This window comes from Ipomoea nil, unplaced genomic scaffold (genome assembly GCF_001879475.1).
Source record: "Ipomoea nil cultivar Tokyo-kokei standard unplaced genomic scaffold, Asagao_1.1 scaffold2759, whole genome shotgun sequence".
NCBI lineage: Eukaryota > Viridiplantae > Streptophyta > Magnoliopsida > Solanales > Convolvulaceae > Ipomoea > Ipomoea nil.
This window is the reverse complement of record NW_017619187.1, coordinates 423,768-447,500: the sequence shown is the minus strand read 5'-3', so window position 1 is coordinate 447,500 and position 23,733 is coordinate 423,768. Positions and strand designations below refer to the sequence as shown.

The following is a 23,733-nucleotide window of genomic DNA, read 5'->3' as shown; positions in this document are numbered from 1 at the left end:
ATGTTAGACTTTAATTTGGACCGTTATGCTGTGAGCACGTGCCCACCTTGCAAGGTAGGCACGGTTCCATATCCATAATTTCTATACTGTAGATGTATAATTTTTATACTGTAGATTCATAAAATTTATAATTTAGATTCATAATTTCTAAACTTCAAATTTATAATTTAAATACAATAGATTCATAATTTCTATACAATAAATTCATATTTTTATACTGCAGATTCATAATATCTGTACTGTAGATTCATAATTTCTGTACTGTAAATTCATAATTTCTAAACTGTATAGTTATTAAATTATGAACATATAGTTCTCTGATTTGTGAAAATCAACAATTGAAATTTAAAGTATAAAATTTATGAATCTACAGTATAAAAATTAGAACAAATTGCACTTTTGGTCCTGTGAGTATTAGGGTACTGACAATTTGAGTACGTGACTTTCAAAACTCCCAATTTAAACCTTTAACTATGCAATTATTGGCAGATTTGGTCCTCCGGGCCAAATTGCCGGCCAATTTTGGCCGGAAAAATTAAAACTATTTTTAATTATTTAATTATGAGGGCAAATTGGTCATTTTAGAGTCTTCTTCTTCATTCACCCCCTTCTTCTTCGTTCTTCTTCTTCTGCGTTCTTCTTCTTCTTCATTCTGCGTTCTTCCTCTTCGTCTTCCTTCTTGCAACTACCATCGGAAAAGAAAAAAAAATGGGAGTTCTTCGTCTTCCTTCTTGCTCAATCCCCTGCACCGAGTTTCGCCGCCGCTCCATCGCCGTATTCCGCAGCAGAGCCACCGACCCCAGTTCCCGCTCCTCTCGTTGTGACTCCATCGCTATCGCCTTCCTCCGTCGCAGAAGCTGAGTCGTCCCCTGTTTCCGTCGCTTCTCCGGTGTCCAGTGCCGCCGCCACCGCCGCTCCCTCGCCTTCAATCGCAATGCCTCCGCCATCTCCGTCGTCCACTACCGCCACTGCTATCCTTAACTTCGTATGGCCTATAATGATCGACATTATCGTGTTAGTTGCTTTGTTTTCATGTTTTGATCGAGTAACCTCTGTTCCCTGGACGACAGGTCGCAAACGGAGCCGGTGACTTTGAAGCCTTTTGCTTGCCATTCCCGGTGACTTTGAAGCCTTTTCGAGAAGCGCCACATTCAAACCTCCTATGCTAACTTATTAACATACTACCGTAATCCATATCACATCAATAATCAATAATCAATAATCAATAATTAACAAACTCGGTGCAGGGGATTGAGCAAGAATGTGACTTTGAAGCCTTTTCCAGAAGCGCCACATTCAAACCTCCACGCCAATGGACACGCGTCGCCTCTCGCCGCCGGAAATCCCCCGGATCCTGTCCGTGTCGCCAACCCGAGCTCCTGCAACGTGACTCAACCCGAGTTCTTCGATCAACTGAGTCACCCGTGATCCCAGCTCCGGTGCTGGCAGCCTCAGCCGGATGGGGCCGACGATGGCAAGAATCTCCCACGGCTTCGCGTGGCAGCTCACATCCTTCAACACAACACGAACTCCCCCGCCGCCGCCCGGTAATTTCTCTTCTTCATCTCAGACATCTTTGCTGAAGAGCTTGAAATGGCGGCGGCGATGGTGTTTTTGGTGAGTGGAGATTGAGTAGCTGATGCCCAATGCTTCAACTTCACAACCTTGCTTCTTCATTATATCCGGCCAAGAGGAGGATCGGATCGGATCGGAGATTAATTTGGCTCCCAGTGCAAGGATGAAGAAGAAGAAGAACGCAGAAGAAGAAGAACGAAGAAGAAGGGGGTGAATGAAGAAGAAGACTCTAAAATGACCAATTTGCCCTCATAATTAAATAATTAAAAATATTTTTAATTTTTCCGGCCAAAATTGGCCGGCAATTTGGCCCGAAGGATCAAATCTGCCAATAATTGCATAGCTAAATGTTTAAATTGAGAGTTTTGAAAGTCACGTACTCAAATTGTCAGTACCCTAATACTCACAGGACCAAAAGTGCAATTTGTTCTAAAAATTATGACGTGGAGGGACGGAGAAAAATTCGGAACAATTTACACAAAGAAAAAAAAAAAAGATGACTTTGACTTAGGACAGGCCGGTCGCCGGTTGCTATCTTGTTGACATAAATGTTAGTTTATTCTCAGTAGTTTCTGAGAAACTGCTCAACTTATCCCGTAAAGGCGTAAATGTTTCTCTTTTATGTTTTTTCAAATTTCCTTAACAACTATTCACGTTTGATTCGTCGCTAAAGATCGACTATGAGATTTTTCCTCTCTGCTTTTGGCTTCCTACTTGGAATCCTGCTCGTTTCAGCGGAAGAGCATGGAGATGGAAGCCGTTCGGCTATCAAAATCGGCGTAGTTCTTGACCTCAATTCGCCGACCGGCGCAGCGATTAATTCGTCTATGTCCATGGCTCTTTCCGACTTCTATTCGTCGCATTTGGATTACCGGACGAGAATAGTTCTCGACACCGTTGACGTTGATACTGAACTAGACGCCGTCTCTGCAGGTAATATTATATTTCCCATTGTTAAAGGATGTTTGCATTTGTATTACAAGTATGCATATGAAGTGCTCTGTAAATTGACGCTATGGTGTTAGGTTATGTGTGGGGAAAATGTTGCTAAGCAGATGCCATGATGATCAGAAATGTAGTAATTCTTTCACAGTAACCTAAACGAATTATTAGGTGATCTCCTGGCATCCAATGGAATGAATGTAGTTAGAAATATATACACAGTTGTAGTTCAGTAGTCTAGCTACTTTGACATATAAGATGAATGCAATTACTGAATTCTAACAATGGGAAAGGAATTGTTTGAAATAAATAGGGAGCTTGTTAATACAATTGTTTCAACAGAAAGTGATTCATTGGTTCATATGATGATTTCTTGTGTCCTCTGATTGATGCAGTGCTACAATTGCTTAATACTGAAGAGGTTCAGGGCATTGTTGGATCTGAAGTTTCAACTGAAGCCTTTGTTGCAGAATTAGGAAGCAAAGCTCATGTCCCCTTGATTTCATTAACTCCAAGAAGCCTCTCTCATGTGAACATTGCAAGTCCTTACACGATTCAGATTACACCTGATGATTCATATCAAGCTCAAGCTATTGCGTCCATTTGCAAACAATTCAAATGGCTCGAAGTTGTGATTTTGTATGAGGACAATAAGTATGGTAACCAATTTAACTCTCAACTAATTAAGGCACTCCAAGAAGTTGACATCCACACAGAGTACATGATTTCCTTGCCTCCATCAGCTCAGTTGGATGAAATTTCAACACAACTTAATCTATTGAAGTCAATCCAAACCAGAGTATTTTTGGTTCATGTGAGCACTTCTATGAGATCTCACATTTTTCACCTTGCGGAAATATCGAGAATGATGATCGAAGGGTATGCATGGATATTTACCACTGACAGTTTATCCAACAGCTTGAGTTCCATGGATTCAACAGTTACCAGTTCATGGCAAGGTGCTGTGGGAATTAGGCCATATGTGCCCAATTCAGAAAATCTTGAAAATTTCAAAGCTAGGTGGAAAAGTAATATGTTTCAGGTGACTAACAGAGAGATTACGGCAGAGCTAAATGTATGCAGTTTGTGGGCATATGACACAACTTGGGCTTTAGCAATGGCAATAGAAAAGATCTATGAGACAATGGATGGCACCTTCAAGAAGGTGAGCAACGGGAAAAGCAAGGATGATGCTATAGATGCTGTTAGATTAGACACAGCCTACAAGAGTCCACACATCATGAGGAGTTTGAGGAATGAACATGCGCTCAACCTCACCTTTGACTTTACAAATGTTAGAGTTTCCAAATTTGGTGCAAAGCTTCTACGTGAAATGTTAGACATGAAGTTCACAGGCTTGAGTGGAGAGTTTAAATTAGTTGATTACCAATTACGGCCTTCAGCTTTTGAGATATTCAATGTGATTGGAAATGGAGAGAGAACACTAGGCTATTGGTTGCCAAGCAAAGGAATAATTAGAGGATTAGATCTAAATTCTGAAGAGCTGAAAACTGTAATATGGCCTGGAGTTTCACTGTCAAAACCAAAGGGTTGGGGTGTTCCTCATACAGGAAAATTGAAAATAGGAGTTCCAATCAAACAAGGTTTCACTGAATTTGTTAAGGTTGAAGTGGATCCATCAACAAATGAAACGAAGGTGGTAGGATTCTCAATAGATGTTTTCCGGTCTGTTTTGGAAAAGTTACCTGTACAACTTGATTATGAGTTTCTCCCATTTGTAAATGAAAGTGGACATAATTTGGGAATCTATGATGATCTCGTTCATAAAGTTGCAGAGGTATTTCTAATTCCTGTAATTGTTATTGTTACTGTTAATATTGTTGGTTTCTTCTAACAGTGACTTTTAACCTGTTGTGGGAACGAAGAAAAACTATGATGTTGTGGTGGGAGATATAACAATTTTGGCGGATCGAGCTTCATATGTTGATTTCACACTACCATATACTGAATCAGGAGCATCTATGGTAGTAAAAGTTAACCATCAAAAGAACATGTGGTGTTTCTTAAAGCCATTGACATGGGATCTTTGGGTGACAGCAGCTGCGTCAAGTATAGTTTTGGGATTGGTTGTTTGGGCCTTAGAACACGGAACCTTGAAGGAGAAGGCTGTGGCGCTCTTCATGTCAACAGGTGAAGCCTAATTAATTTGAGTTTGTAGTGTGGATGGAAATATGTACTAATCATTGCTAACAATTCATATAAATTAACAGGGACTTTGAGCAGCAACTATTCGAGGTTTGCTTTCATTATGTGGTTGTTTATCGTCCTCATCTTAACACAGAGCTACACAGCAAGACTATCTGCATTGTTAACAGTGGATAAACTAGATGATTTCAAAATTTCCAAGGACCACTATGTCGGATACCAACAAGGCTCCTTTGTGAGAGATTTCTTAGTAACCAATCTCCACATTAATGACTCCAAGCTCAGAGGATACACAACCATAGAGCAGTATCATCAAGCAATGGTGAAAGGAGGCAAACAAGGAGGCATAGATGCTATTTTTGATGAGATCCCTTACATAAAGCTCTTCCTTCGCAGATATGGTTCTCAATACAAAAGGGTTGGACCAACTTACAAGTCCGAAGGCTTTGGCTTTGTAAGTAGTTCAATAGCAATGAATTGCTAGTCAGTCATTTAGCTTCCATAAGCTGTAATCTAACTGGAGTGGAAAATTTGTTATTGTTGTTCAGGCATTCCCGCATGGCTCGCCGCTGGTTCCCCACTTCTCTAGGGCAATACTAAGGTTGATTCAAAGTGAAAACATGAGCAGAATTGAGAACAAATATTTCGGTGCAGGATCATCGTCTAGTGTTGGTTCTTTTTCTCTGGTGTCTCAAGGCAAGAGTGTTGGTGCCTACAACTTTGGTGCTTTCTTCATTCTGAATTTCGTCATCATTATATTGGCCTTATTCTATAGGATCTTAACTGAATATAGAAAAAAATATGGCAGCATCTACTCCAAAGATCCCAAGATTACAGCATTTGATTCACCTGCGAACGATTTGATGCCTTGTCTAAAATGCTCAAAATAAGTGCCGCATGATCCTGCACAGTATGGTTTAATTTAAATAAATTAAACCGTTAACATGATAAATTGTTGTATTCTCTCTCTAGATGCCCTGCCGGGCTGTACAAGGTTTAGTCTTAGCTAAGTGAGGTCTCCGGTCTCCCTATTTGAGTTGTAACCAAATATAGGCTGTCTGATCTGCAGGATCCATGTGACTTGCTTGGTCAACCAAATTAACCTTTGGGTTAGGGGTAGTGAAATCATAGATAGCAGTAATGGTGTGTATCTGTATAGTTTTATATAGTAATACAAGGTTTTCAAAAGCTTATGTGTGGTATGACTATTACCCTTAAATTTACATATATACAACATGTGTCATGTGTGTGTATCTTCGATTCGTAAATATATACATGTGCACTCAAAGGTTCGTGCATTTCTCATGTTGTTGAATTATCTGCAGAGTGAATTGCATCCCCAATATCTAATATTACTTGATTATTATGAGTAGCGTCGTCGTCATTTGCAGGTGGATCATTATTGGAATTCACCTGTTGATGAGTTATGGAATGATGAACACTCATCGGTCTATTTCTTTTGATCTTCACGAGAGACGAACACTTTTTGTTGCAACGTTTAGCTGCAGCAAAGAAGCTTTCAGACACAGTAACCACAACATCCAAAGTCTTTTGGCTAAACTGAGATGAGAAGATGACCATTCTTCGTCCCCATGGAGTCTCGGAGCAAAATAAGGCAAAAATGGTAGCAGATGCAATGATAATGAAGAGACCTCCGAAGTTGTAAGCAGTAAGACTGGGTTTATCGTCAGAGATGAAGGAAAGTGGCTCACTGATAGAGTTTCCGGTGCCAAAATTTTTGTTCTCAATGGAAGTCATGTTTTCACTTTGAGTCACTTTCAGGATTGCCCTGGAGAAGAAGGGAACCAGAGTGGAGTTTTGTTGAAATGCCTGAAATTTTTGTGACCATAATTGATGGGTTAATGCAGATATATGAATAATTTAAGGAAAAAAAGATTATAAGTATATAATTCAGGAGGAAAAAAAGTGTCATTTTTCCGATTATAATATGGTTGAAATATAGAAGAAAGGTATAAGTGAAACTTACAAAGCCGAAACCATCTGTTTTGAATATTGGTCCCACGATTTTGTATTGAGAACCATATCTGCGTAAGAAGAGCTTCATGTAAGGAATTTCGTCAAAAATGGCATCAATACCCCCACTTTTGCCTCCTTTATTCATAGCATCATGATACTTTTCTATGGTTGAGAATTCTTTCAGTTTGGACTTATCAACATGAAGGGTTTTCAACAGAAAATCTCTCACAAATGAGCCCTCTTGGTATCCAACAATGTAATCCTTGGAAAATGCAGAATCAAATCGATCCACAGTTAAAATTGCAGATAAATTGGCTGTGTAACTTTGTGCTAAGATGAAGGCCATGAATACCCAGATCATCAACACAAACCTCGACCAGTTGTTGGACACCATATTCCCTATTATTAGCACAAGTTTTAGCAAGAAAGATGGTACATATATAATACTATAATAGAGGAAATTGCATTTTCGTGACCTGACTTTGATCTGATACCATTTGTTAGGATTAAATGCTTACCACAACATCAAAAATTATAACTAGTTGGCAAATGCGTAACTTTATTTCTTTATACTGCTACATTATATTTTTCAAGAGGCAGGGTGCTGGATTTGGCCCTTCACCGTACTAATCTCCACCCAACAAGGGCCCTGTGCCATTGCCAGCTTGTTTTCACATGGCCAGTGCCGGTCCTGTGCCTAATCGACCGTCTTTAAACCTTTAAGTTATGCGCAAAGTGGAGATTTTAGTTCCTCGGAGACTATTTATACCACCAATATATCACTTGATAATGTGAAGAGTTTGATCTTTCAAGAATTAAACTTGTCATTTTGTGTATAACTTAAGGTTAAATATGGCCATGCATATAACTCAGAAACTAAGTCTATATCATGGATATAACTAAATGACTAAAAATGTAAATTTCTGTATATAATATTATGAACACTACTTTGTTAACAATTAGCTAGTACTTACCTTCTGGAAAGGCAAGAACTGCAATTGCATAGCAGAAGAAGAAGCCATTATGATGATCCCTGTTTGGCTGAACAGCTGCATTATTGTTATTCTTCATCTTGCGATGTTCCAACACTCGAACAACAAATCCCAGAAATATGCATGCAGCAATAATTGTGAGCCAAAGATCCCACTTGAGTGGCTTTATGAAAATCCACATGTCTTTATGAATATTATTTTTCACCACCATAACCACTCCTGATTCACTGTAAGGAAGTGCAAAATCTACATATTCAGCACGTTGAGCCAAAATTGTTGAATCCGCCACCACGATGTCAAAATCGTTCTTCAATCCAAAATGGGAAATATATAAAAGTTAGTGTTGTATATTCACTAGAAAAATAAAACTAATGAGGGCAACTCCAACCAAGTTGATTGGGTACTTGGCTTGATAATTATAAGGTTCCAAGTTCGACTCCACTCCACTCTTTATGGGTGCAGTCTATTGGTCTTCTTCATTTGAGCGGATCAATTAGGAACAACCTAGACTAGTTGGCCTCAGTAGAGACTCGAACCCACACCCTTCCATATATATGTATAAGGGATTGGAGTAACTTGGTGCCACTGGACCACAAGGTCCTTGGCACGTAACCATATTAAAATTGAACAAATAAATTTAATTTATTGGTAACCAATAGGTTACCGTCACATATTTGGTTGCCTTCTCCGATGAAAAGGCGACCAACTGGTCTCTTTCTTCGAGAAAAAGGTGACCACTGGTCGCCTTCTTATGTCAGAGAAGAGAAGGTGACCTATTGGTCGCCTTCTTCAAATGCAATTGGTGATCGTTCGACAGTCGTCGATGTTAGTCCCTGGAGCATTGTAGGAGTGTCGTCGGAACCCTCATAACATTCTATTACAAGTCACTAATCGATTTTTGGACTTCAACGCACCAAAATAACATGTGATGGGCTTAATTACACTTCTTAAAAATTCAGAATCCTAATTGAATTTTCAAATAAAGTTTAGGGCTTATTTAACCATTTTCTTAAAAAAATAATAAAACCAAATAACCAAATACAATACCTTGTACTCACATGGCATGTAATGACTCTTCTATATGTGAGGTCATGAGATTAAACCTTAGTGGAGACGGTGTTGACTCAAGAGTCGGTAGTACAAAAAAAAAAATAACAAATATATATTTGAGGAGTGACATACATACATACCTCTTTTATTTTATGAAGGAGATCATTGTATGATCCATTACGCTGTCCACTCTCATTCACAAATGGGACAAAATCATACTCAACCTTGAAAGGCAACGACTCCAATGCATAACGAAAAATATCTATTGAGAACCCTTCCACAATACTTTGGTTTGTAGACGAGTTCCATTGAACATTAACAAACTCAGTAAACCCATTTTTCTTTGGAACTCCAACTCTCAATCTCCCTTTACTTGGAACAACCCAATAACCTATCGGTTTTGCCAATGAATCCCCAGGCCACAACACATTCTTCAGCTTTTCTGCAGATTCTAATGAACCCAATTCTTCCCTTATCCCTTTACCTGTCAACCAATACCCAACTCTTCTAACTCCTGTCCCAACTATATTAACTACCTCCATGGCTGTAGGCCCCAGACGGCGGTTTACTATCTCGAACTTTCCACTCAATCCTTCCAATTTCAAGCCCTGCAGTTCTTGGACAAGCTTGGGTCCAATTTTATCTATTGATGATGCTAAAGCCCAGGTTGTATCATATGCCCACAAACAATAAACATTAAACTCCGACAACATAGTCCTTTTCCATTTCGTTTCGAAAATTTCGAGGTTTTCCGACATGGGCACATATGGCCTTATTCCAAGAACACCATCCATTGAATTGGTGACAGTTGAGTTCATGAAACTAAGGGAGTTGGATAAGGCGTCGGTTATGATCCACGCGTAACCGGCACTCATCATCCCCAGCTTCTTGGCGAGAACAAAAAGGCGAGATCCAAGGGGAGCTGTCGTGTGAACAACAAACACTCGGGTTTGGGTTTCCATTGACATTAACCTTTTCAGTTCTCCTGAGATCTCGGATTCCTCGGCTAATGAGGGGATGGAGAGGATTGAGGCTGTGTGAATATCTGTTCTGTGAAGTGCCTTAATAAGGTTGCTTGTGAATCTGTCGCCATGTTCGTTATCCTCGTACAAGATGACAACTTGGCGCCATTGGAAGTGTTTGCAGATAGCTGCCAGAGCTTGGGCTTGATGCTTTTCATCATTGTCTGGAGTTAACTGGAAAAAATATGGTTGTGATTTGAAGGGTTTAGAGAGGGTGGTTGGGGTGAAGGAAATAATGGGGATTTGAGCTTTGGTTCCTAATTCTGCAACGTAATCTTCTATGCATATTTCAGATCCGACAATGGCTTCTACTCCATTGTTGAGTAATTGCAGCGCTGCATATCCGTACAGTCAGTATTATTAAGTTCCGAATAATCAACAAGAATTCCAAGTTCTATTAATGTACTCTCAATTCTTACTCACAGATGTAACTTGTACAGATAAATTACTTTTTTCATGTGATCTAAGTGTCTACATCAAGGTTTTGAGTATGAGAGTAAAAATTAAAAATAGAGAATGAGAGTAATTTTAACGTAGTTTCTACATACATATATACATTTTACATACTAATTTTAAACTTAATATTATGAAAATTAAATTCTAAATAATTTCAGTCAATTTTTATTAACCATAAAATAAGACAGAGGGAGTGTATTTTCTTTTCAAATAGTATTACAATTCCCTTATAAGTAACAAATACTTCATTTTTGATTAATATTACATATCCCAACCCATCTCACGAACAAAGATTCGTGAGATAATCTCACAAAAGTTTTTGCCCTTAAGATATTAATGAACTAAAAAATCCACGCATCCAGAACGCTCAAGAAGATATGTACTAACAGTGGCTTGAAAGATCATAACCGATTATATATCTTATATGTAATATATTAATTATAATTGCATCAATTCAAATGATAAGGTCCTTTCAAAAAAATTCAAATGATAAGATGAATAATTATTGCTGAAATATGAAGTAACCAAATCATCTTTGATGTTTTTATATTCACAAGTTACACCAAAATATTATTAATTTTCAATTTTATATACAAGTATTCTATTTGTAGCTTTCAATATGTAATATTTTTGTTGTAATAATAAAGTTGACTTTGTTATTAAATACATATAAAAATTAGTAGGACTTATTCAATATAATTAAAAAAATATGTTAGATAGGACTAGGTCAAAGATGATAATTATCATGGATCATGGTCCACCTTCCACCATAGTTCATGTCTCATTATTATTATTATAATATTGTAGGTTTATTAGTACTCAAAGTTAAAAAATATATATATTGGTCTTATTTGATAACATAGTTAGCTTATCAACCAATTTTGACTTATTTGATCACTATTAATTATTTGACTTTATTAAACATTCAATATAAGTGTTTGATTAATTAGCTTTTTGTATAGTTTATTGCTCTAAAATGCTAAAATTCAAAATGCTGCTCAAAGCAGTTTTTTCGATCAACTTTTTGAGAAAGACATTTTGCATGTAATCAGCAATTAGCTAACAACTAATTTACCAAACATCTTTATACAATCAGCTAATGCTATCAACTACTCAAACCTATTAACCCAATCAGCTAATAGCTAATATCTAACTGTTATTTATCAAACATCTTATTATTAAAAATATCACATTGAGATCTTCTAAATGATACTCTATTACTATCTTTTTTTTTTTTTTAATTTTAATTGTTTATTGATGGATTTGCAATATTGATAAATTAAATGAACCTCCATTATTCTCTTAATAACATATTTTAGTTTTATCAGTATTATAAATAGTTCCATTGCTATTGTAAAGAAGAACATTCAATAGTGTAAAAATGAACTACCAACATTTCATTAATGAATTCATTTGAGATTCATCATTATAATGTAGTTGCATTACAATTGTAAAAATGAACATGTGGTGTTTTGAAAGTGAACTGAAAATTAACCTGCTGTGTTTACTAAATGAACTTATTTTATATTTATCAATATAATGATGTATTTAATTTGCATTAGTATTATAAAAATAAGCCTACTATACTTTGAAAATGAGTCAATAATATATTGAAAACAAACCTAATATAGTGACTTTAATATAATTGTATATTAATTTAAAACATTAAAATAAAAATATCAATATGTGTCATTTAAAAGATTTTAATTATGAATTTTTAATAATATATTTTCACATACTAAATTTATCTGCATAAAAATATAAAGAAAAATAAACTTATTAAAGTGAATAAAAGAATTTAATTTGGTTCAACTTGCAAGATATGGTCCATGGTATAACAATCCTACAAATCTACAACCAGCTAAACAATGATGAAAATTTATACACCTTCTGTCATTACTATTTGAAGATGAAATTAGTTCTTCATTGTTCAATTTTTTTTTCTTTGACACTCACAATTATATTTTAAAATTCAAAATTTTGTTGGATTTAATACAACTTTTAATGCATGTGAAAAGTAATTTCAATTCTTCTTCTCCCAAAAGGTTGAATCCCCAACCTCAAGATTCCCACACCCCGGCCCGACAGAATATTTGAGACTAGATAAATTATGGTGACTTGATACCTCAGCATACAGGGCCAAATGCCGATGCGCACAAGGAATCTGCCTACCTTGGGCATAATCCTCACACTGCCGCCGCTAAGATTCGAACCTTAGTCTATTCTTCTAAATACTGCCTATTGAACCATTAAGATAAACCCGAAAAAAGGGAGAAAATATAATACCTGCAGAAGCAACATCAAGTGCATTGGCAGCATGCATTGTGTGAAGAACTAATCTTCTCCGATAATCCGAATGGGTTGAATAGAAATCTGATAGCGCCATTGACATACAGGCATTCAACATGACTCCCATATGCGTTTTCATGTCAAGAATTGCGCCCATCTTCACCGTAGAATGATGCGTTTTATCAGCTGATGAGCTTTTATGATGCTTTCCTCCATGGCCAGCTGAAACAAGGTGGAGGATGAACAGTAAAGAGCAGAACCCTGCAATCACCAAAACTCTCTTCATTTCTTGCACTGTAAGCAAACACTGCTGCTTTCCTATACTAACTGAAACTTAATTATAATTAATTTATAGGGAATTTTCTGCGTCCAATTCCAATACGTCAATCTTATGTGAAAAAGCAAAAAAAAAAAAAAAAAAAAGAAAAAAAAAAGAAGTCAACACAATACGCAAGTCTTGGAGTTGACTAAGTTACGCAGTTTCTTAGAACCTTCGTTGATTCAGTTCTGTCAATTATATACTTGTGCTTGCTTAATCCTTGGTAAATTTTGGTGCAAATTCAATCCTTATCTTATCTGTCATCCTGTTGTAGCCTCCCACATTCTTTAATGCTCTAACTTGAACTTTGGTTCACAAAATCAAAATAGAGGGAATAGGAATAGGAATAGGGTTACAGGAAAAAATTAAATATATTTCATTATTTTGTGGGTTAATGAATAGAAAAATAAAAGAATATATATATATATATATATATATATATATATCATCTCAAATGCGCTCATGTCTTAGCGTGCAGTCGTTGCAGACGCACCATTAATTATGTAAAAACACACCAATAGTGTTTTAGAAAAATCAGGGCCGGTCCAAACATTTTATAGGTCCGGGCGAAATTTAAAAAAGAGCCCCTATATGAAAATTTTAAATTTAAATTTAATAATACTAAAAATTTGATAATATCAAATAAGATGAAATAAGATTAGAAAATTTTCAACAGTTTTTTAGTCCCTCGATTGTTATTTTAATTTCTAGCGATTTTAGTCTCTAATATTTTACTGTTGCAATTTACGTATGTTGGTCCTGGTAGGGTCGAAAGAGAGTCTAGAGGGGAGGAGGGGTGAATAGACTCTACTCGATTTTTCAAAGAAGCTCCTTTCGGAGCAATGCACAGCGGAATTAAAGATTTGTTTTAGGTATACTTTGCACACTTTCGTTAGGAAATCTTAGCGTTTGGTCGATATGAAATGTTATGCACGAAAGCAATAAAGCAGTAAGTAAAGAGATATGGAGAGAGAGATTTTATAGTGGTTCGGCTGTTAACGAAGCCTACTCCACTCTTCTTTCACAACTCGTGAAAGGGTTTGCACTATCACTCCTAGTACAAACTACTTCAAGTTGGCTTCCTTAATCACTAAGCTGGACAGCCACTTGATAGGTTTTTCAACTCCACGAGTTTACTCCGCCTCTATCAACTTCTTCCTAAGTTGAGATGTTGGAAAGATAATCTGGCGTTTCTCCAACTGATTGAAGCCTTGTCTTGATGTCTGGATGTATCTTCACTTGAAAATATGCAAGGCATCTTCAAATTGTGAAGTATGGAAATGGATGAGCTTTTTGAAGAACTTCACATAAACACTGGTTGTGAAAAGCTTTTGAGAGATGAAATTGTTTGAAGAGCTTTTCTTTAGATAGCAAGAGAGAAATAACCAGCCCCTTCTTCAATGGTGAAGAGAGGTATTTATAGGTGGAAAAATTCATCCGTTGAAGGGAGATGAAGATTTCAAACCTAATATCCAGTGTGCAATAACCAGTGGGCATAAGCATTTAATGCACTTGTACTATGTAGCCGTTGGAGCCAAAAGTATTATGACTTTTGTCCTTGTTCTCTGACAAGATGGTACAAGTTTTTTAATGCTTCTTGTCTTTTGTGAAGATCATTCCTAGGACACTTTTTGTCCGAATGATTTGCCCATCTGAGTCATAGACAACATTCTCATTGCTTCACTTAACTGAAGGTTGTCTTTTACAAGTCTGTCTTTGACTTGTTCACTCGGAGATGATGGTCAAAAGATTGACTTTATCTTTCGTCCTTTCTCTTTGACGAGAGATCCTTTTTGTCAAAAGAGTTCTATCCGAGACTTGCTCAATCCATCTTTCGCCTGGAAGCAGCTTTCGATCATCTTGTCGGCTTCATGTCTTTATGTAGACCTATCATTCTAGTCTTAAGAAAGATTCGTACACTTCATGGTGTGAATCAATCGTTGAGTTACAATAACTCTCGTTTGTCACAAGAGATTTATCTATGAAAAGAAAAATAGGGGTCTACAATCCTAGACAGTTTGGTATCATCAAAATCTAAGTACACTTGTTCCTAACAATTTCCCCATTTTTAATGATGTCAAAACCTATACTCTTTCTACAAGGCTGAATGATATCCTTTAAAGGAGATTTTATTACAAAACAACCCTATAGATGAGTTTACATGAAGTTCTATAAAACTTACTGAATTCAAAAAGGAGTACTCACAAAATGTGCAAAATCAAACTTTCATTTATAAAACACAAATTACAAATCGAAGAAAACTGAAATTAAATGGATCATTATATGTTCAAAAGATTTATTTCCACCTGTTGTGCATGCTTCCATTCTCTCTTTATCATCACGTTCATTTTGTTTCTTGAGCATGTTGTCGAAGTCTAGTTCGTTATTGATTGAATCTCTAACGTCTCGGAGTGGTCTTTCTCGAACTAAATCTTCATATTTTTCTCTAAAGTTGTAGCTCATGTAGTTCTTGTAAGCATCACATTATTGATGAAGATGACCTATTTTTTGAGAAAGTAATAAATGGTATCCTAGAAAATCCTTGACAGAGAAAGAGCCGCCTAAGAAGGGATCCAAGAATGTGAAACCTATCACTAAAACTGAAAAGTGTGAAAGCTTTTTCAACTTCTTTAGTCCACCTCAAGTGCCAGAGGATGAAGATGCTGCAGAGTATCTGCGGAATTTTATGGAAAAGGACTACGAAATTGGGTCAACTATTCGAGATAAAATAATTCAACATGCAGTGTGTTGGTTCACTGGGGAAGCTGCTCAGGATGATGTTGAATTTGAATTAGGTTAATAGGATCTTATGGTTGTTTGGATTTTGGATATATATATTTTATGTTTGTTTGGATTTTGGAGATAATAGGTTAATAGGATGTTAGGAACATTGTATTAGGATTTTGATGATACCAATGTAATGTAGAAAAATAGACCCCTAACCTTTTGTTTTTTCAATCGCTGCTTTCGTCCTAGACGAGAGCTGCCATAACTCCTATGTAATTCGTGTTAAGCTAGACAAACACACGAAAATGAGTTATGATTAGATGTTAGGGTCTCCAAGGCGAAAGAAGACACGAGACATGAAGAACATCAACGAGAGTCAAGAAGGAGTTGTCAACAAACACGAAAAGACAGTTCTTTATGAAGACCATCTGTATCAAACATTACTTCTCTTCAACCACGAGAAGAATGTTCTAGCTGTCTGATTTGACAACATCCTAGGACAATAAGGACCTCATCTTAAGGGACACACTTTTCAAGGAGCATTAAATGAAGATGTACCATCTTCTGAAGCTATAGGACAAAGCCTAATGCTTTCCATACCTCCAACGGCTACATGGTACAACCTCATTAATGGAGCATTTAATGCATGAAGCTCCCCGGTCCTTGTCCAATAGTTAAAAGGTTCGAAAATTTCATCTCCCTCCAACGGATGAATTTTCATCACCTATATAAACCCACCTTCATCAACTAAGAAGGTGCTGGTTCATTCTCACTCGACTTACTTACTTACAGAAGCTCTTGAAACGCCTACAATTTACTAAAAGCTTTTGTGAACCAGTTTTGAGGTGCTAAGTTACTTGAAGAAGATTATTGATCTTTTTCTTACACCTCAAAGGAAGTCTTGCCATTTGCTTGAAGCAATCATATCTCAGAGTCAAGACCTCATCGTTGGAGAATTCAAGAAATTATTTTCTACCAACCTCAACTCAGGAGAAGAAGTTGATAGAGGCGGAGTAAACTCGAGGAGTTGAAAAACCTACGAAGGCTGTCCGGCTTAGTGATCAAGAAAGTCTTTGTGTAATTGTACTAAGAGTGATAGTGCAATCCTTCCAACAGTTGTGGAAGAAGAGTGGAGTAGGCAACATTAGCCGAACCACTATAAAATCTCGTGTCCCTTCTATCTCTTTACTTACGCTTTTCTTTTCTGCATTCATATCACTCTATTTATCACCGTTACCGAAAGTTTGTCTAATTACGCAAACTCGTGCAAAGTATTTAAAACGAATCTATCTTATCCGCTGCGCCAAGACACCGAAAGGTGACGATTAGGGCTTTTCACGAAAAGAGTCTATTCACCACCTCCCCGCCCCCCCTCTAGACTCTCATTTCATTCTATTGGGACCAACATAGGATCTTATGGTTGAACTTTGGAGATAGTAGGTTAGTAGGGTTTTATTGTTTGATTTAGAAATTTTGATACAATTAATAATTTTAATTATGTTACTTAAAACACTAAGTTGTCACATCTACCATAGTATGAAGTTTTAAAACATAAAACAAAATTTAAAATTAGAATATTACATTCAATAACTATTATACAACTTTGATCACAAGGGAGGATATGTTGCCAATTGTTATATTGTGGACTAGGGTTCACCTAATATTGTGGAAGGAGTCCCTGAATAATTGTTTTCTAGAGTTATACTGAATAATCATCTAGATACACTATTTACACGAATACAGAAATTGATTGTGAATCTAGAAATTTCATACACAACATTTCCTAGTCTAAGTTAATTTTGATGAAAAATACACGAATATAAATATTGCATTAACAGAACATATATAGATCAAGCAACTTCTTATTTTATTCATGAAAAAAATATGAAAATGGATTTCATTTTTAGGTAGTATATAAATTAGAAATGCTAAATAGTTTTGAATGATCAAATTATTTGTATTTGTAGTTTTTTTTTTTTTTTTTTTTTTTTTTAAATACTCATGATTCTTTACAAATTATTTGTATTTATGTAGTCAGTTATTGATTGATTAAACAAATTTTCTTTTAAAATCCATACCTAAATTAAATACTCAACAATTCAACATTAATAATATAGTTAATTTCAGGAATGGTTCATTAACTATTGATATTTACAATATTTTTATCCCAGACTTTCAATTGTACCATAAATGGTTCCTTGAAAATTGATAGTAAAACAATAGTCGTGGATGAAAATTGGTAGAAATTAACATGTGGACCAAAACTGTCATTTTGCTAATACTCGTGAGACCAAAATTGGTATTTTCTTGAATCTTTTAAAATATTTTTGAAGATTTAAATTCAATACTTTTTATGAATATACGCATACTACCTGTTTTATTAATTCTATTTTTGTCCTAGATTTATAGGTGACAGTCCACTTGTAGTCATTTTTTTAGAACATCCAATTTTGGTCATAGTGTTATTGTTACATGACCATTTTTAGTCCTCTATCAACAAATCAATTTAAATATCCTTAACTACAAGGGCATTTCGATCTTCAATCATGAATTTTTTTTTAAAAATAAACATAAAAAATATAGTGGGTCAACCTACTTTGTATAAAAAAAATGTCATTGTATTTAACTACATTTCCACTATTTCGTTGACGGATAACAAAAAATGATCATGCCACAATAATACTGAGACCAAATACGAATATTTTGATAAAAAAGATTAAAATTGACTGACACTTATACATCTATGACTAAAAATTGAATTAACTCTAAGATTTAGTACATAGTTTAAAAATATAAAACAAAATCTAAAATTAGAATATTACATTCAAGAACTATTATTATATAACTTTAAACCCTAGGGAGGTGCATATGTTGCCCATTAAACCCAAGGGAGGTGCATAGGTTGCCAATTGTTATATCGTGGACAATGGTCCACCAAGGATCCATCGTACAACGTGAGCTCTTGTTTAAAATGATGTTTTGTAATTTATTTACATACATTTCAAATCATTCAAAAAAAAACATACATTTCAAATATTATGAACTTAAAAATTGTTAGAATTATTTTATATGATACATTTATAAGTAACTAATTATGGACTTATTGCAATGGTGAATATTGGTCAAACGAAAAGGAAAACAAAAAGTCATGCTAAATTACAAATAACAACATCGTTTTAGACACTGGTTCACGATATGATTTGATATATGTTGCCTTAAATTTCAAAAATTTCTCTTCGTGTATACTATTAAATGAAAATAATTCCTTTCAAAAAAAATAAAAAATGAAAATAATTAAATTAGAAATACCTAATACATGTCCCCATAAATTTATTAATGTTAAAGAAGAAATTTTTTTTTCTATATTTAATTTTATGTAAGATGACGACTCTAATTAATGTGTTATCAATGTAAAATAGCCCCATTTAGAAATTAATCTCGCTATTTTATTTTGCCATAATTGAGTGTCAGCACATCATTACAATGTAAAATAATATCATTTTTTTTTTTATAGATGATATATATGGAGGGGCACACAAGTCTTCTCGTTGCCACAGCTGTTCTCGTTCCGCTGTTGCTCCAAAATCATGGTACCTCAATCTTTAGTTTGACCCAAGTTGGTCAGGTAATCGAAACACTTGTTCCCTTTTCTGAACGTATTTGAGACCCTTCCTAAGGTCCAAAAGTTCATGTAATTGTTTTTTATCCATTTCAGGTGTTGCGTATAGCCATATGCTCTAAACTCTCTGGGCGCTAGCTCCAGCTGAACAACCGTCCATAGATTAAAAGTCGCATAATTTTAGATTCACGTAGGTAAGATTTTACAATTTTAAATTTCCCGTCCACAACTATTATGAAATTTCATATGTTGAAGAGTTGATGTTTGTTTATATACGCTTTAATCTCACCATTCCTCTTAAATTCACAACACAATCACTTGATCGGGGAACAATAAGTACAAATTTGTTCATTCCATAACTCCACACTACCATACTCTGTCATTGTCCATATAGAAACTTGCATAACTTCATCTGAAACAATAGCCAATGATCCCATGTATATAGCAACTTGCATTTTATGTGGATATGTAGCCAACATTATAGGTAACTCCATCTCATGGAAGCTCTCCTCATGCACATCAAATATAATACAATATCTTATTTCTTACAATATTGTTGCAATTATCCTTAACCTTTCCAATCCAATGCAGTGACCCACTTTAATATACTAGGTCACTGGTCAAGAAATTAAAGCGTTCAAGTACCATGTCACTTATGTTCACCCATATGTGCATGTGCTTAAATTACCTTTAAAAATCTTGACCACATGCTTATCATCACTCTCCATGCATATAATACTAACCACTTTATAGTACCTCTCAATTGAATCATAACTGGATCCAAATCAATGATCATTGTAACAAGAATAACAAGTAATGCTTGACCGTGGAATGTACATATATTTTTTCATGAGTGGATTCCAAATAATCACATTATCATAACATTTGCAAAGATTATCAGAATGGTATAATAGGCCATTACTAGTACCAACAATTTGAAAATTTTCTTTTTAGGTACGAAAGGGTTGTTTAACTCAATAAGTATATTCATAGAGTGATTATTTTCTTCATAAAAATATGAGTCCTGCTTGCCTAGGTTTACAACATCTATGCACAAGAAGGCAAGGATTATGATCATCACCCTCAAGTTTGACATTGAGGTGTTTAATTTGGAGATGAATTCTTGACTTTTGATAATATTTTTTCATGATAGGCAAACACATGTGCAACTTAGGAATGACTTGATTGGAAGTTTGAGAAAGATTTCCATTCCTATGTGGTTGGGAAAATAGTCGCACATATTTAGCTGAATGGTTGTTGCATTAAAAAAAAAAGCAAAAAGTCTGAAAAAAACTTCAATCAACATCATACTATTCATTTTTAAGTACTACCAACTCTATTACAATGTAGTATTCTGTTCAACTACTTTCTCAAGCTATTGAAACACAAAGAGTCAATGCCGCCCCAATTGAGGCTCGAACCCACAACCTCCAATATGGGAGAACAACTTGGTGCATACTATTCATTTCTTTTAAAAGATAAATAATTAGAAAATTACCATTAATTTTATATTGCATAAAATTTTGATGTATGCTAACATGTGAGCTTGTGAAAAGTGATTTCATGAGTTGTTGCCATCGAGGAATAGTTTCTAAGTATAGAATATGTTGTATGTTAATCACTAGATATGCAAGTTCTTTAATATGCTAGTTAACCTATATAGGAGACACTAATAATATTAGAATCTTTTTATTATTGTGGTAATGTTTTAATTACAAATACATTTCGTTAATTTATTATATTCATAATTTATATTTAGGTTTGTTTTATGAAATTATGATTTTATTCATATTAGTTTTTTATTATATTCATAAATTATATTTAGGTTTTGTAATGAAATTATGATTTTATATATTCATATTTCTTATGAAACTAATGTTTTCTACTACTAAAATGGGTTTTAAAACTTTAAACAAAATTAATAATTGAGCATACAGAAAAATTAGAATTTCTTTTTTTAATATTTAATTTAAAACAAAACAAACCACTTTATTAACCAAAAAATTAAAAGAGATAATAATGCGTTGGCATTCCATTAAAAGCCAAAATAACAACTCATAGAAGGATAATAAATTCCTTACAAGATTTTTTGAATAGACTCTGTTACAATGTTGTATCTGTTCATTAGTACTTTCTCAACCTACTGAAGCACAAATAGTTAATATTACTTTCATTGATGCTTGAACCCACAACTCCCATATGAGAGAGCAACTTAGTGCCACTAGACCACAAGATCCTTGGTCTATAAAAAAAAAATGTTTCATAAGATTCAAATTATATACAAAATTAACTAATAAAAAATCAATTTAAGATTTTGTATGCAAATTTAAATTTAAATGAGGCATCATCTAAATTGTAGATGATGCCTCATTTAAATTTAAATTTGCATACACAATATTAAATTGATTTTTTATTAGTTAATTTTGTTTATAATTTGAATCTTATGAAACATTTTTTTTATAGAAAATTTATTGTTTGATATAAAAATAATTAAAATTATTAATTATACGTATTAAAATTTCTAAAGTTAGCATATTAAAATACAACTAGAGTAATAAAGTGATAAAAACTATTGTATGCATACTGCATACATTCATACAAAGAATAGAATTGAAAATTTCAATAATATATAAAAAGATTCTATTATTATTAGTGTTGAGGTTTTAATACAAAACTTGTTTAAACTTCAAGGGGCTATTGATCGAGTGTGATGATTATGGAAGTTATTTAATTTAGGCATTTTTTCTGTTTTTTTTTTTTCTTGTTTTTTGAATGGTTTACCTTTCTAGATGCTGGGATCCAAGTTAAGTTGGTTTAAAAAAAAAAAACAATAAAAAAAAACAATTGCTTCTGTATGTAGACTACTTTATGGCAAAAACTTGTGTGGGATCATCTCACGGGTCTTAATCCGTGAGACGGGTGGAATCTTTGATTAATGAGGTCACAGATGAGGCCTATTAATCAAATATTTGACCCATTAATCAAAGATCTAACCCGGCTCACAGATTGAGACCCGTGAGACGATCTCACACATTACTATTACTATCATAACACTACTTAAAAATGAAATCTGATTTGATATTAATTTTCACAAATAAAATGAAAATTTTTCTTATTCTATATTAATTTTGTAATAATATTGATAAGATCAATTTTCTAATATCAATTCAAATACCAATTAATGATTAAATTTTATATCATAAAAATAAATATTAATAAATCATTTTAACCTGTATATAAAAATAACATTTCAACATCAAATTTGTTTTCATAAAAAATATAATTAACAATCAAACATTCTCACTTGTAACTAAAATTATCAAACTATCGATCAAAATTTCAAACATAAACAATTTTATAACTTTGGTCGAAGTGGGTTGCGTGTAGTGGCACAAAAAAAAAAAAAAAAATGTTTTATAACATTGACTGCGTATGGATGAGTGTCAAATTCCGATCCACTACTTTTTAGTGTCATTTTTTGACAATTTTGGAATTGAATTTGTTCTTTTAGTGGTTGAAATGCCTTGAATTGTGATGAATTGCATTTAAGAGCTATATTTGAGGCACTTTTATGTTCCGTAGAAAAATTGGACTAAAAAATGGTGAATTGGACAAAAAAAAGCAAAAATTGAAAGGAAGCTTAATAGTATACTATCATGAGCTCCATTAGCTAGACTCATAACTCGGCTTGTAGCACTCGTGATTAGAAATCCATTTTTACTATTGCGAGTACTATTACGCTCGAGTTTGGTTCGTAGCAAGAAGCATCATAACGATAAATCTGGTATTATTTGAATGAATTGAAGTTACGCGCGTAGGAGGCTTCGTAGCAGAGATAATCATAAATCTGATTTTGCAATTACGGGCAGCATTACGCTCGTAATAGTTCATGTAGCAGCCATCATTAGAATCATGTACCTGCTGTTACGAGGCTCATTACTCACATAATACAATAATAGGTCTCGTAACGTAGAGAAATCTGAGAACTATAAAAGAGGAAAGTTAGAAATTTTAAAGAAATTTTTGTTATTTTTAGGTTTCTCCTTAGACTAGCCTTGAAGCTCATTTTCCATTTTCCAATTCCAAACACTATTAGCTTTTAACACTTGTTAACATATTATAGACCTGGCCTACTGCAAAGGTGAATGTTGATCAAATTAAAGAAAAAAAAAGATATATTAATTTAAACAAAACAACATCATTTCGGACCATGTCCCACGATATGATATAATTCTCTATATCTTGCCTAACATTTAACATATTTCTCTTAGTATAAACTATTAAATAAGAAGATTTTTTTTTTTTTTTTTTTTTGAGGGGAAAGGCCAAGAGACCCCGGGATATTAATAGAATCTTCTAGTACCTAATACAGGTCCCCGTAAATTTATTAATGTTGAAGAAGAAAATTTAAATCTTTTCTATATTTAATTTTATGTAATAAGAAGACTCCCATGTGTAATAAATGTAAAATAACCCAATTTGGAAATTAAACTCGCAATTTTATTTTACCCTAATAGAGTGTCACCATATCATTAGAATATAAAATAATATCTTTATTTATACTCACCAACTTCTATTAAATGATATATACCCTCACCC

At 34.3% G+C, this 23,733-nt stretch overlaps 2 protein-coding genes across 3 annotated transcripts; one reads left to right on the top strand and one right to left on the bottom strand.

Annotated features, from left to right (window-relative positions):
• Positions 1-2,129: 2,129 nt before the first annotated feature.
• LOC109156905 (glutamate receptor 2.8-like) lies at positions 2,130-5,876 on the top strand. Of its 2 annotated transcripts, none has more exons than XM_019304795.1 (5): positions 2,130-2,508; positions 2,913-4,315; positions 4,404-4,666; positions 4,744-5,137; positions 5,232-5,876. In XM_019304795.1, the coding sequence occupies exons 1-5, from the start codon at positions 2,256-2,258 to the stop codon at positions 5,571-5,573; spliced, it is 2,655 nt and encodes an 884-aa protein (XP_019160340.1). In that variant the 5' UTR covers positions 2,130-2,255; the 3' UTR covers positions 5,574-5,876. The 2 variants fall into 2 exon arrangements, with proteins under 2 accessions (XP_019160340.1, XP_019160341.1); XM_019304796.1 differs by having other exon boundaries at positions 2,131-2,508; positions 4,404-4,668; positions 4,749-5,137.
• Positions 5,877-5,973: 97 nt separating this feature from the next.
• On the bottom strand, positions 5,974-12,769 carry LOC109156904 (glutamate receptor 2.2-like). The gene is made up of 5 exons (XM_019304794.1): positions 12,467-12,769; positions 8,843-10,059; positions 7,635-7,959; positions 6,671-7,059; positions 5,974-6,513 (listed from the first exon to the last, which is right to left on the bottom strand). The coding sequence occupies exons 1-5, from the start codon at positions 12,753-12,755 to the stop codon at positions 5,986-5,988; spliced, it is 2,748 nt and encodes a 915-aa protein (XP_019160339.1). The 5' UTR covers positions 12,756-12,769; the 3' UTR covers positions 5,974-5,985.
• Positions 12,770-23,733: the final 10,964 nt, after the last annotated feature.